The 13,848-nt window shown below is 38.8% G+C and overlaps 2 protein-coding genes across 6 annotated transcripts in view; one reads left to right on the top strand and one right to left on the bottom strand.

The window, feature by feature from the left end:
- Positions 1–3,464, bottom strand: part of LOC108908720 (transmembrane protein 145-like) — a 9,504-nt gene extending 6,040 nt beyond the window's left edge. Inside the window, exons 1-6 of the mRNA XM_018712845.1 lie at positions 3,369–3,464; positions 3,164–3,313; positions 2,837–3,023; positions 2,456–2,733; positions 2,168–2,350; positions 1,727–1,811 (exon numbers count right to left, since the gene is read on the bottom strand). Of these exons, the coding sequence (XP_018568361.1) occupies positions 1,727–1,811; positions 2,168–2,350; positions 2,456–2,733; positions 2,837–3,023; positions 3,164–3,313; positions 3,369–3,464 (979 nt within the window). The remainder of the gene's footprint in view (positions 1–1,726; positions 1,812–2,167; positions 2,351–2,455; positions 2,734–2,836; positions 3,024–3,163; positions 3,314–3,368) is intronic.
- A 534-nt stretch (positions 3,465–3,998) lies between these two features.
- LOC108908759 (serine/threonine-protein kinase Tao) lies at positions 3,999–13,477 on the top strand. Of its 5 annotated transcripts, none has more exons than XM_018712892.1 (16): positions 3,999–4,411; positions 5,968–6,233; positions 6,765–6,980; positions 7,138–7,264; positions 7,319–7,531; positions 7,602–7,794; positions 7,857–7,991; positions 8,064–8,203; positions 9,523–9,696; positions 9,771–9,982; positions 10,155–10,428; positions 11,584–11,700; positions 11,759–11,995; positions 12,371–12,529; positions 12,589–12,707; positions 12,770–13,477. In XM_018712892.1, exons 2-16 carry the CDS (start codon positions 6,001–6,003, stop codon positions 12,909–12,911), a joined length of 2,691 nt encoding a protein of 896 aa, XP_018568408.1. In that variant the 5' UTR covers positions 3,999–4,411; positions 5,968–6,000; the 3' UTR covers positions 12,912–13,477. The 5 variants fall into 5 exon arrangements, with proteins under 5 accessions (XP_018568408.1, XP_018568407.1, XP_018568406.1 ...); XM_018712891.1 differs by having other exon boundaries at positions 8,049–8,203; positions 9,526–9,696; XM_018712890.1 differs by having other exon boundaries at positions 8,049–8,203.
- Positions 13,478–13,848: the final 371 nt, after the last annotated feature.

The raw sequence follows: 13,848 nt of genomic DNA, 5'->3' as shown, positions 1-13,848 counted from the left end.
AAATCCTTAACTTTTCGAAGAAACTTGAAGAGATCAAAAAGTTAGTAAATGAATGGGGTTTTTTAGACATATTTTTTAAAAGGAAAAAATTTTATCGAAAAAAAAATTATAAGAAAAAATGTCATAGGGGTTGATTATTTCAACCCCTTACAAAAATAGTTCAGGGTTGAAAAAATTTCAAAAAGTGTAGTTTTATTGACAGATAATGTTCACCAAGTTTGGTTTCTTTAGCTTGATGTACGTGGAAGATAAAAAAGAAAAACAATTTTTTTTTGTAATTTTAGGAGGGGCGTAACTTTTCAGGGGAGGGTTTTTTCAAAAAATTTTATACCAAAGACCCCTATTAATTTTCATCGGAGAATCGCCCCTTGAATTTTTTCAGTGTTATTTAGATACACCCTGTATAAATCGATCCATTTAGCTAATTTTGAACAACTTTTCAGGTAATTTTAATAATTATTGGTGTTTGTGGAGCTTTGAGAAGACATGAGCTACTAAAGACAACGATCGATGATATAGGAGACAAAGATTCAATTATTACAGGCTGATTCAGAACTTATCCAAAAAATATTTTGGATGTACAGGGGACTATTACAAATACAATTTTGTAAATAAAAAATCAAAAAAGGCTGTTCAAAAATGATTTAAAAATATTCTTCCGCACGGAAACTGATCCACTGTAAAACCTGACCTTATACAAGGCGAAGTGTGATAAAAAACGGACAAAAACTTGAAAAAAATTTGTAAGGAAAGAAATAAAAATCGAACACCTATTTTATATCAGCAAATTCAGCTGCTTTTGCCGCTATTGTTATTATTATCAAATTAATTTGCGGTTTTAAATAATTAAATAATTTGGCATACCTGATGTTACAACTGTTCAAAATTTTGTCCACTGACGTGTAAACACATTTGGGTCATCTTACTCAGTTTCTACGAACTAACACAAATGTTTCACCATAAATTAAAACGATATCTCTCAACTCCGAGTTGCTATACACACAAGCTATTTTTGACACTAACTACTAAAAGACTATTGTAAACACTATCGCAACGACGATTGTAAAATCGGATTTCAGTATTTGGAGTCGCTGAGGCCACGTGGCTCTCCAAGCGTATTGCGAATGATGCGAGAGGCTACAGTTGTCCAGCGATGTAATGCTTGAAAGTACTACAACTTCGATAATTTTTTTTCTTGGAAACTATAAGGATTTTACAAAAATTTTGATTTTCGATATTGACGCCATTTCTCACGCCGCATCTATTTTTTTGGATAAGTTGTGAATCACCCTGAATATAGAAGATTCTAGACAAAATAAAATTTCAATCGCAAATAAACTGTTATCATCTTCAGCAGAGCCTACGGAACTTGCCCAGAACTGAAAGCTACGATAACTGACAGCACTGAATCTGGCATAAATTTAACTTCACTGCAATATCGGCACTTTCAGTTTACATGTAGGGCAAAATAAATTGTAATCGTCCTGTTTATAATTAGTTAATGTATATTGTTTAATTAATAAAATCATAAATAAGTTCCGAAAAAATAACAATTTATTTGGAACATTTGTTTTATGTTCTAAAACGAAAAAGACTTTGGCGTTCTAGAACATAAAAGTATTTTGCAGCTAGATGACAAAAATGCCTCACTTTGTCAACTGAAAATTTAACGAAAATGTAGACTTTTGATGACAGGCTTTGAAAAACATAAAATTTAAATACTCACAAAACTCGTCAGCTGAGAAATGTTCATGCCAGTAATCTCCAGGGGGGCCATTGGTCATCAGTAATCTATATTTTATGTTGATTCCCTTGAAAATATAATACATTGGAGTAAAATCGGAAATTCGAGATTGCCTACAAATTATAAATGCAACAAAATTCTCGTACATGGTTATATTCTAGAATAGATTTATTAGTTTATTTTTATTTTATATGAGTTTGAACATCGAAACAACAATTTCTTTGTACAATCAAGTTACGAAAGAAATATTCTTAAGTTCCTACAAAAAAATGTTTTGCTGTGAACAAACATTTTTTTTTATTTGAAATATAGATCGTAGCAGAGTCGGATCTGAAAAAATGATAGTTACAGTTGCTTCGGTTAAAACGTTTGTATATATTTAAGATTAATTTTATATATTTTCCAAAGCATAACGATTACTACCTTGGTACTATTACAATTACTGACGGCTACAAACCACCACCTCTCTCTGGAACTCCTAAACCGTCTAGCGTTATGACAGGAAACCGTCCTACCGCTAGTCTGGTACCTTTGCGACTGATGATTGTTGATTGGTACGGACCTTTTCTTTATTGGAGGCTTTTTATAATCCGTCGTTTTGGGAGTCTACAAAAAAAACAATCAAATACATTCACAATTAATGTTAGACGTTTCGAATTGTTAAAAATAGAGAAAAATCATGTAAGACAAAAATTAGAAACGGTAAGTTACCGCACCCGTAATACGCACCGTAGAATAAACTTCTTCAGCAGTCGTCTCGTACTCCGTTTCCCCCGTGGTGAAAATATTATCGTCTAATAAATTTTCACTTAAATATGTTTCAGAAGTGAAATCAGTAGGAAAAGTTACGTCAAAGTAAGGAGTTGTCGTAAACAAAGAAGTTGAGTATTCTGTTGTACTTATCGTCTCCTGCGACGTTAATAAAGTCGTAGCGATATCAGAGTCGGTGGTAGAAGTAGCAGTTGCCATCGTTTTTACCTGTATTGTTCCTAAAATGACAAAACTTTAAGCGAAATATAAAATTTTGTCCTATTAATAATAAAAGTAATTATCTGCAGTGACAACAGAACTTTTTACATTACACTTGATTACCTTTTTTCGTGGTAGTCTTGTTAGGACGTAAAGTTGGCACTTTCAATGTATATTTAGGTATGGGTGTCGTTCTATAACTATCCGAAAAACTACATCCTGCTATGTCCCTGTACGAATATAACCGAGCTGTGAGGTTTACTATTTGATTCTGCATAATGTTCAGAACGTCTTCTTTCTCTTCACACGTCTAAAAAAATTTAAATAAAATTACAACACAAATTTCTTATGCAACCAACATAACACACACGTGCTAAAGTGGTTGCTGTTTATAAACGTACGTATATGATGCAACCAGTGTAACAAGTGTATATTTAAAAATGTCGATACCTTGTTCGACTTGTATACCGCAGGCCATTGGTCGTTCGTGTCGTAGTACAGCAACAAATTGGGATCTCCCTGGTCTTCGTTGTACTCTATATCGTATTCGAACTGTCCCTCCTCGGAGAGAAAGCAGAATCTCGCAAGAAAGGCCCAATTCTACAAATCACACAGACATTGGAAACTTATTAAAAGACGTGTTGCAGATACCTACGTCTCTCGTTTCCAAAACACCCTCTATATACTTAGCGTCGGCACTGTTTATTATAAAAGTAAGTACTAATAAGGTTAAAGCTCTAGTTTCACACATATTTAGGTTAATTTCACGTCTATTTTACTGTATAAAAAATATTTTTTGAAAATGATTTTAAAGTTGCGTTGCCGCTGGCAGGAATAAAAAATTAGTAATCAATGTGTTGGCGTTGCTATGGCAACTACATGCAAACACGTTAAATATTAATCTAGCGGGTTGGGGGAACAGAAACGAATGCTTCCGTGCGCATTTGTTTTTGTAAATCTCGCAGACTGCGATGAATATGGAAAAAAACGATTAAAAAAGTATTGAAGATCCTGAAAAATAAGTAATGTAATTTTGAAGTTTCTATATTACCCAACAGTGCATATGTATATGAATAATGTATTGAATATAACAAATTATATCTTTAATTTACTTTTTTAAAAAATAGTTTTGAATTCTGAATATCTTGTGGGGGAATATTGAACTAATACTGAGGACCAAGGAACCTGTTTACCTCTTTGAGTGGTTGTGACGTCAGCCTACAGGTGGCGGAGTTCGGAATCCGATTAAAAGTCTGCTTTATCGACAATGAAAGCAAAACTCATATTAGGGTGGGGTTTTGTAATATTTCATTCGTATTTGTTGTGATATTTTTTATAAAATAAGTTAAAAACAAACCCATTAACTACCTAAATAATTAGCAAACAGCCCTAGACGGAATTGTGATGAAGGGAAGGGTGAAAATGGTCGCTTACCGACTGAGAGTGGGAAATTTGAGGTTAACAGAGTGTCTTCATTTGTGACAGATCGGTCCTTGTTGTAAATTTGTTTTTATAATAAATTTATAATAAAACCCCCCGCGTAACAAGCTTTAATGTGAATCAAGTGATTGTTAGGTACTCTGAGCGATCTACCCCGAGAAATAATGAAAAATGTGCCGCGTATGACGGAAAAGTGACAAAAAGTGAATTTAGGAAATTAAAAATCGGCAGCCATTTTATTTTCATCGGCAGTAATTTGTAAGTTTTTCGTAGTTGTATTTATTAACTATTAGCACTAACTAAACCACCGCTGTCTCTTTCCTCTTTAATAACACTCCTCGTCTCTTGTTACCGAATTACCGTTTCTGATTTTTTTAATTAAACACAGACGATGTTAATTTACGACAATGTCAGTAGGCGATTTAACAACAAATGAAATAATAATCAGAAACAAAATACAGTCTGTTCCGATTTACCTCGTCAGGATCGTGAGCTGAGTCGAACGGTCTGTAAAATATCCGATATCGGTGCTGTTTACCTAATACGAAACATGCTGATTGCTTATTCCTGTATCAATTTACATTTTTGTAGGGTTTATCATCAATTGATAAATGCTACTTCCTTGGAAATGCCTTATCTCGCTGCCAGCACGCGTTTTTGCGAGTCAGCCGTGAATTTTGTGTTCAGTGTCGGCAATTGTTTAAATTAAATGATTTACAATAATTTTTCCCTTCATGTTTGTTTGAACACTCACTCCAGGACGTTTTTTTTTATTTTTTATGTTAAACACTAGTGCTAACAGAAGTTCATTGATATGTCTTGCATGATGAAGGTATTGATTTTTGAAAAATAGGTTGATATTTTTTTAGGATTCCTCATTTACAACACATTCATAGTAGTACTAATCTGACTATTAAAATTAGGTACTTTTGTTGATAAAATTCAGCAAGCGCTAATAAGAAATAAGGCTGTTTGGTGAGATTTATCTTAGTTATGTAACAATATATTTTTATAATGCTGAAAATCTTGTTTTAGAACACTTTTAACCTTACATTTCCATTTATTACTTTGTTGTTGCTTCTATAGATTCAGTTTGGTGGCACTTTTACCACAGGTGTAAAACTTTAAGAACAATATTACTAGATTTAAACAATTTTGTGTGATTGGTTGGGTTAATTTTTTTGCAAACATTCGGAAGGCTATAATTTTTTCAATTGTTACAATTTTTTGACATTTCCATGGCCACCTCTGTTTTCTATGTAATCAACTTTAACGTATGACTTTTTTGTTAATTTTCAGAATAGCAACAATAGATATAGGTTTTAACTATAACTTTGAATGCATAATCTCGATTAGCTGGTGAATTAGCTTTGAATATATCATAATTTAACGATTTTACAATGGTGTAGCTGTCGGGTCATTCTAACCTCACTTCACAATTAGATCTATTAAGTAACTGTCAGATTTCTAAGTGTAAGTAAATAAAAGAACGTCAGAGTGCTTTTTCATGAGATTTATTGTGATTTTATATGAAAGAAATGCTACTAATAAAACATTTGAATAAGTTAATAACATTCGATTACAAAATGGTAAACTTTGTAATACCTACATTTCATATTCATTGTCAAATAAATTGTTTTTTAATAATAATTAAATAAAATTTGTATTGAAATCCTGTTGTTGATGACAAATAATAAAATGGCTTTCGTATTTTTAAAAAAATATGTCGATTTATTGGCCAAACTCAGTTACTTTCCTGTTTATTATTTTTTCTCGTTTCGTTAAGACATGTGTACATGCCGTTCGCTTTGCAGTGAGATGCCAGTATAGCGTCCCTAATAGAGACGATGGCGCCGGTTCCCCGGCCGGGCAGCCTGCGGGACCCCGAGATAGCCGACCTCTTCTTCAAGCATGACCCGGAGAAGATCTTCGAGGATCTGCGGGAGATCGGCCACGGCAGTTTCGGGGCCGTCTACTACGCCAGGTGCCTGCTCACCAGGGAAATCGTGGCCATTAAGAAGATGTCGTATCTTGGCAAGCAGAGCCTGGAGAAGTGGCAGGACATCCTCAAGGAGATCAGGTGAGTTGAGACGTTTCTCAGTAACATAGATTCGTATATTCGTATTAAACCTTTTCGACTGTTAAGAAAGCTGTGATTTATGAGAACTGGATTGTGAAAAGGGCCACAATGTGGGCCCTGGGGGACTCTAGAGGGAACATTGATTTTATTAGAGCAGATTGAAGGGGCATTTTTTAAAATAATCTTTTACAGATATTAATTATGGATTTCTATTCTGAACATCAAAATTTAAACGACTTTTAATAATTATAATAATAATATTGACAAGGAGTTAAAGATTTAATGGAGTAGTTCAAATGACTCGGTTTTAGTTGCAGATTGTTAGTGATATTGAAACAGAGATCATTAACATTGCTTTATCTCCTGGTAGAAATAATTTAAAATTAATCAATAATATGGTGATTTTGTGTAAAAATGTCCAGTTTATCAAATATTTCATTCGAATAAACGCGAAACTAGGCAGAACTCTTGAAAAACGAAAAATTCAATCTCTGCTATCCGTAATTTCTGAAACGCTCGACGAACTTCCAGATTTTTGAAAAAATTGAATCACCCCAACACCATCGAATACAAAGGGTGCTACCTTAGAGACAACACGGCCTGGCTGGTTATGGAGTACTGTCTCGGTTCCGCCTCGGACATCATCGAGGTCCACAAACGACCTTTGAAGGAAGACGAGATAGCGGCAATCTGCGACGGGGTGCTGCACGGGTTGAGCTACCTGCACGAATACGGCAGGATTCACAGGTAAGCAATCGAAATTACTTAATTTTGAATATAAATTACAACATTTAGCTGTGACGCTACTTTTTCATACAACTAATTTTTGTTGTTTATTAGGCGTTACGATTACCAATATTATTTATCTATTTTTCTGTATTACTATTTTGACGGCATTTTTCAGGGACGTAAAAGCAGGCAACATTCTGTTGACGGAGAACGGCACAGTGAAGCTGGCGGATTTCGGGAGCGCCTCGATAAAGTGCCCGGCGAATTCGTTCGTGGGAACGCCATACTGGATGGCTCCCGAAGTAAGTACCGAATTGTTGCTAACTGGACAATATTTCCGTAATTTGTTTTTTTAGGTTATTTTAGCGATGGACGAGGGCCAGTACGACGGCAAGGTGGACGTGTGGTCCCTCGGCATCACGTGCATAGAGCTGGCGGAGCGCAAGCCGCCCTACTTCAACATGAACGCCATGTCGGCCCTGTACCATATTGCTCAAAACGAGTCGCCGACTCTGTCCTCCTCCGAGTGGTCTGACGTGTTCAAGCACTTCGTGGAGGCGTGTTTACAGGTGAGTCGACGGTTTCGATCGGGAGTGTAGCGCCAAAATTTTTTTAAAAAACGTCTGTCTTCCTCGCTAGAAATCTCCCGGCCAGCGGCCCACGTCATTGAAGCTGCTCACTCACCAGTTCGTGACGAGGAACCGCTCGCCCAACGTCCTCATAGATCTAATCCAGCGTACGAAGGCCGCCGTTAGGGACCTCGACAACTTAAATTATAGGAAAATGAAGAAGATACTGATGGTGGAGAACTGCGAAACGGAAAGCACCATAGGTGAGACGTCGTCCCGTTTCCGAGTTAACTCGGGACGTTTCTGTAACGTTTCGTTTTTCCAGACGTCGACGACGTGCCGGACGAGCACACCGGCGGCGACAGCTCGAAGAGCAACTCCGTCACGTCGGAGCACAGCGTCCACTCCGTGGGGGTCTCGGCTAGCAGCCAGTCGAGCAGCACCAACAGCCTGCCGGCAGGTGAGTGTTACGTCCCGCGCAAAAAAAAAACGGCTTTTAAAAATGTAAATCTTACAGCGTTGTTTGTGTCAGGTGGAGAAGACGGCACGGCGAGACGGCACAGACCGCTCAACCACGCCGCCGCGGCGGCCATCTCCGACCATGGCACCAACAACTTCGCCACTATCCGCACTACTAGTATCGTTACCAAGCAGCAGAAGGAGCATATGCAGGTACGTTTTTACGCCTCCGTAACCGTTCTCTGTTTAACTTCAACCTAGCAGCTAACCGTCTCTCTTTAGGCATCGTTCAGGTCATCTTTAAGGGTGTATTTAGTGTGGTTGGTATTACAGGTGTCTAGATTTAGTGTGGTCGGTAATACAGGTATCTGGATTTACTGTAGTTTTGGTAATGACGATTCGGGTGACAGAAATTGGTGTGTATTCGCTGTGTGCATATAAATAGTGAGGACTTTAAATTTGATGTTGGCGTTTGAGGTGGCGAAATTCGTAACTGTCAGTTTTGACATGAAAACTCAAAGTATATAATATATATTATTAGTTATGTCTCTCGTTAAGTCAGTTCACTTGTGTTGCTCGAAACAGATTCAACTAATTCTTAAATCAGGTTTTTTTGACAGTCGACTGAAGTTAGGGGACAATAATAACCTCAAATTGTCTGTTCGTTTGTTTGCTTCTATTGTTTCTAAATTCTGTCAGCTGTCAAAATTCGATCTTTTATTGTTTTTTAATGCTGCCAACTGTCAAAACGACCTGATTTACAAAATCAGTTGCTCTGATTCAAATCAACGAACCTATAATTTACTTGCAAGACCTCTTTGTTAAATTGCTTTAATTCAGACTTCCAATTATTCATTTTTTGTAGATATTTTTTTAATTTATCATTATTCTTGCTGTGCAAAGTTAACATTTGAGTCCCTAGGGGACGCCACACGTTCTTACACAGCGGAAATAAACGGAATTACTATATTATATTTTTTTATTTAATATTTTCCTATAACTTTGTCTCTTGTTAAGCGATTTTCTCTGAAATCCCTAAACTTGTTCAAAAAGAACTTAAACGGCCCTTATTATCAAGAAACATTTGTTTTGTGTATTTTTTTAAAATTAGTAAACTGCTTATATTGAAAATAATTAAAAATTGATCAATTTTCTGGTTGATATGAGCTATTTAAGCTTAATTTTAAGTTCTTGTTTTTTTTTTTTTTGGGGAAAGTTGAACCAATTAAAAAGTTACGGTAGAACATTTATTATATTAAAAAAAAAAACACTGAGGTTATGTAGGTCGTTCCCCCCACCTCTGCGCCTAGTTTTTCTAGAATTTTGCCATTTTCTGTCACCCGAACGCGCCTTCCCGGCTCTCCGTTAACGCCACGCCATCCACTAACCCACCGCCACGGCTTCAGACCCCGCCCGCACCCGCCGTACGTTATAAGAAGGCGCACGCCCTAACCGAGACCTCTTCTCTGTTCCCCCAGCCCTACGTGGTTAACTGTCGCGGCAGTTTTAATTATATGTCTTTATTTGGCAAGGAGGAGATGCACGAGCAGATGTCGGGCTATAAGAGGATGCGCCGCGAGCACCAGAGCGCCCTGCTCAAGCTCGAGGACAAGTGCAAGATGGAGATGGAGAGCCACAAGAACCAGCTCGACAAGGAGTACGAGGTGCTGCTGCAGAACTTCAGCAAGGAGCTGGAAAGGCTGCAGGTACGTCGGAGGGGAGGGTCGGTTCGCTATTTTTTTCACGACGTCGGCGTCGTTTTTCTTTTTTTTTTTCCCAGCTGAAGCACCAACAGGAACTGGAGAGGAAGCAGAAGCAGCACCAGGCGGCCGAGAAGAAGCTGATCAAGGACATAACGAGCCGGCAGGACAGCGACCGGAAGGCGTTTGACGCGCACAGGAAAAAGGAGTACAAGGCCAACAAGGAGCGGTGGAAGCGGGAGCTGTCGCAGGACGATTCCACGCCCAAGCGACAGAGAGACGCCACGCTACAGTGAGTGAAAATTCCCCCCTCCATGAACTTCCCTTTTTTAACCTTAAATCTAAACTAAAACTAAAGTTTTGTTGATTCCAAATAATTCTCTTGATGCATGATTTGGCAGACTTGTCATGCATCGGCACAAGTCGTCAAAATGTAAATTGTTATGAGCCGGGTGCATTTTCAGGACCCACAAAGACAACCTCAAGCTGGTGGACGCTCAGGAGGAGCAGCGGCTGCTGCGCTGCCAGAAGGAGTACCTCGACCTGGAGATACGCAAGTTCCGCAGAAAAAAACTGATCTCCTTCCACCAGCTGGAGCAGGACCTGCTGCGGCAGGAGCTGAACAAGCGCCAGCACCAGCTCGAGCAGGCGCACGCGATGCTGCTGCGCCACCACGAGAAGACCCAGGAGCTCGAGTACCGGCAGCAGAAGGCCGTGCACGCTCTCAGAGAGGAGCAGGTACCGTTATTTTTTTTATAAACAGTAAAACAGTTTTTTACACTAAAAATTTAAAATCCTGCACACGCAACATAGGAAAAAGATTAAAAGAGTTGTTATTGGTGTTTATTTTGTGATATAACAGAATTTTATGTCTTTATTAATACGGGCAATTGTTTCGTCTCGATGGTTGTTCTCGTCCTCGCTTTCTCCCTCCTCATTTTGTCGACGTCCTTCTCCGTAGCCTTCAAATCTTCGATTCGCTCCTGTTCCGCTGTCTCGCCCTCTATAACCCCCTGCCCGTCGGTTTTTACGTCTTGCACCCGCTGTTTGCCCTCTTTGCTAGCGATTCTTTCTTGGTACTTCGAGAACTTCATCAGGATGAAGTTGCACAGGTAAAATACCAGCATGCACGCCAGTACGGCCACCAACGTGCCTATCGGGTTAATTTTCATGCCTTTCTCTATGGCGTTTTGCATTTTGGTCTGTTCAATGGGAATTTGTCTTGATTGAAAAGTTTACACAAATAGAAATGTCACTGTTGGAGTGATTGTTTTTGTGACAGGAGGAACGCATTTTTAAACGTACGTATGGAGTAGGCGGTGATTAGCAATGGTGGAATTCGTTGGTTCGGGTTGGTGGTTGTGATAGGTTGGTACTCTTTACAATGTTACCAACCTGGTGAGTTAGTTCTTTTGTGCTTTTGACCTACTATGTTCTACTGTCAGAGTTAAAGCGCCATCTATTGGTATTTTTAAGTATGTTTTTTACAATGTTACCAACCTGATGAGTTATTTGCTTTGTGCTTTTGACCTACTATGTTCTACTGTCAAAATTAAAGCGCCATCTATTGGTATTTTTAAGTATGTTTTTTACAATGTTACCAACCTGATGAGTTATTTGCTTTATGCTTTTGACCTACTATGTTCTACCCATCTATTGGTATTTTTAGTTTAATCGCCAACAAAACTAACTTAAAATTTCAAAATCAAACTATTTTACACTTATTTTTCTGTTTGTGCATTAATAGACACGTATTATAAAATACTTTTTGACTTTTCAATTTTGATGTTAATTATAAAGTGCCATCTGTGGCTTACAACACGAAGTACACTTTTACCTGCTTAATAAACGCTATATATTTATCGAACGTGTTAATTCTCTGTCCCGTCGCAGGTTAAGAACCAGCACGACACCGAGCTGGCCAACCAGGAGGAGTACATGCACCGCACCGAGCGGGAGATGCGGAAGAAACACGCCCTGGAACTTAAGCAACAGCCCAAGTCGCTCAAAGTAGGTCGAAAATGTCTGAATTCGTCCCGCTCTTCTAATATAGGTTTTTTTTGTCCAGCAAAAGGAAATGATGGTCCGCAAGCAGTTCAGAGAGACTTGCAAGGTGCAGACAAAGCAGTACAAGGCGCTGAAAGCGCAGATCCTGCTCAACACCCCCAAGGAGAACCAGAAGGCGGTGATCAAGAAGCTGAAGGAGGAGCAGAGGAGGAAGCTGGCGCTGCTCGGCGACCAGTACGAGCAGAGCATCGCCGAGATGCTGCAGAAGCAGAGCATCAAGCTTGACGAGAGCCAAGAGGTGGGTTTTAAACGAAAGGAGCGTCACGGTTTGCGGTAAACAAAAATAAATCAAAAATCGACTCCAATTTTGATGAATTTACAGCTGTTTTGATGTTTTATTTTTAAGACGATAAAGCTGAATCATACAATTTTGATGTATTTTAAAATATTCCAAAGTATCCAGAAGTTACAACTTCCAAGGGCTCACCTTTAAGGAGCCATAGGTCTTATTCTGAATAATTTTCTTGACATATGACCTGGCAGACTCGCAACTCCTTTCAAATATCTATTCATAGTAGACTTTTTATAATTCGTAACAGAAAATCTGTGTAAGGAAAAGGGCGAATCTTTTTGGAGAATTCTTTTTTACCGCTTTTTATATCGCCCCTTGCAGTTGGAGTGCCAACGGATGAAGGAGCGTCTCCGCTACGAGCTGGAGATCCTGATCGCGTACCAAAGCAAGAACAAGATGCAGGCGCAGGCGCAGAGGGATCGTGAGAAGAACGAGCTGCAGGAACGCGTGTCCGTCAGGAGGGCCCTGTTGGAACAAAAGGTGAGGCTTGCCGTTAAACGCGCAAAGACGTTACCTGACTCGATTTTTTTTCCGTACAGATGCAAGCCGAGAACCAGCGGTTCATCGAGGAGAGGGGCGAGAGGATCAGGATCCTGCACGAGAGGCAGGAGAGGGAACTGGAGGAGTTCGACGAGGAGTCGGTCCGGCTGGGATTTAGGTGAGGCCAGACATATTTTTTTTTTTTATAATTTGTCGACGAATAAACTATATTTGATCCAGTGCATTGGCTATCGCGGAGATGTCGCTGGCGATAAACGACATGTCCAGGGAGAGCTACGACGACGACGGCAGCCTGTCGGGCTCCATGCTCAGCCTGGCGCATTCCAACAGCTCGACGAGCTTCCCGCCCAGCTCCGTTTAGTAAGTGCGGTATTATTGACCGGTAACCACCAAATTCCAGCGGATGCCCCCCCGACGCCGAGAAGTTGGGATCGCCGTTCTCGTACCGGTACATTTGAACTACTCCCGACGTACCGATACGTTTGAACTACTCTTGACGTGTAGGTACATTCGAACTACTCGCGACGTACCGGTACGTTTCAACTACTCTTGACGTACGGGTACGTTTGAACTACTCTCGACGTGCCGGTGCGTTTCAACTGCTCCCGATGTACCGGTACTTTCGCGGCCGTTTCTCTGAGAATCATCTACCTCAACGTGTTGGAAGGTTTCAAAAAGTTTAGATGCAAAAATTACCGATTCGTTGTCACCGTTTGTGATTATTTATTTTATATTCGTGATGAGTGAAATTTTAAATGTAATTGTAATTTTTCTAGAGTCTGATTGTTGGCGGGACGTCGATCGTTTTTTTTTTTTTTGACGGATGTGGAATTTGGTCGTTACGTATCGATAATATCTATATATAATAATATTTAAAAATGTAAATATTTCTTTAGAACGTATTACTTTATTTGTAATATATAATTAATTTTACCATTTTTAACAAATTTTTCTTTTTTTTATATATATAAATCTTCCAATATAACATAATCATATTTTTTTTCGTTTTTATTTGAAATAAACTAGTATACCTAAAAAAAAGTACGAGGCTTTAATGCGTCTGCAGAATATTGAAGTGGGTTGTTATGGGAAAGCAGCACTAATCTCACTTAATTTGTCTGTGAAATCAGAGTTGGCCGATCTTCGTTTGTTTTAAGAATTTGACAGTCTTTTGACAACTTACAGACACCATATTGTTTTTTTTTTTTTTCAGTAAGTTGAGAATACTGTGTCTGAGCATGTTTTGTATTTTTTATTTGTTTAAACGTATTTTACAGTGATCTTTTATTGTTTATATC

This window comes from Anoplophora glabripennis, unplaced genomic scaffold (genome assembly GCF_000390285.2).
Source record: "Anoplophora glabripennis isolate ALB-LARVAE unplaced genomic scaffold, Agla_2.0 scaffold446, whole genome shotgun sequence".
In the NCBI taxonomy this organism is placed as follows: Eukaryota; Metazoa; Arthropoda; class Insecta; order Coleoptera; family Cerambycidae; genus Anoplophora; species Anoplophora glabripennis.
This window is presented reverse-complemented; position numbering and strand designations above follow the sequence as displayed.

Coding starts and splice junctions, on each gene's coding strand:
- LOC108908759 (XM_018712888.1), top strand. CDS start 6,001: ATGGCGCCGGTTCCCCGGCCGGGCAGCCTGCGGGACCCCGAGATAGCC. Junction 6,981..7,137: donor GAATACGGCAGGATTCACAG/GTAAGCAATCGA, acceptor GGCATTTTTCAG/GGACGTAAAAGCAGGCAACA. Junction 7,532..7,601: donor TCGTGGAGGCGTGTTTACAG/GTGAGTCGACGG, acceptor CTTCCTCGCTAG/AAATCTCCCGGCCAGCGGCC.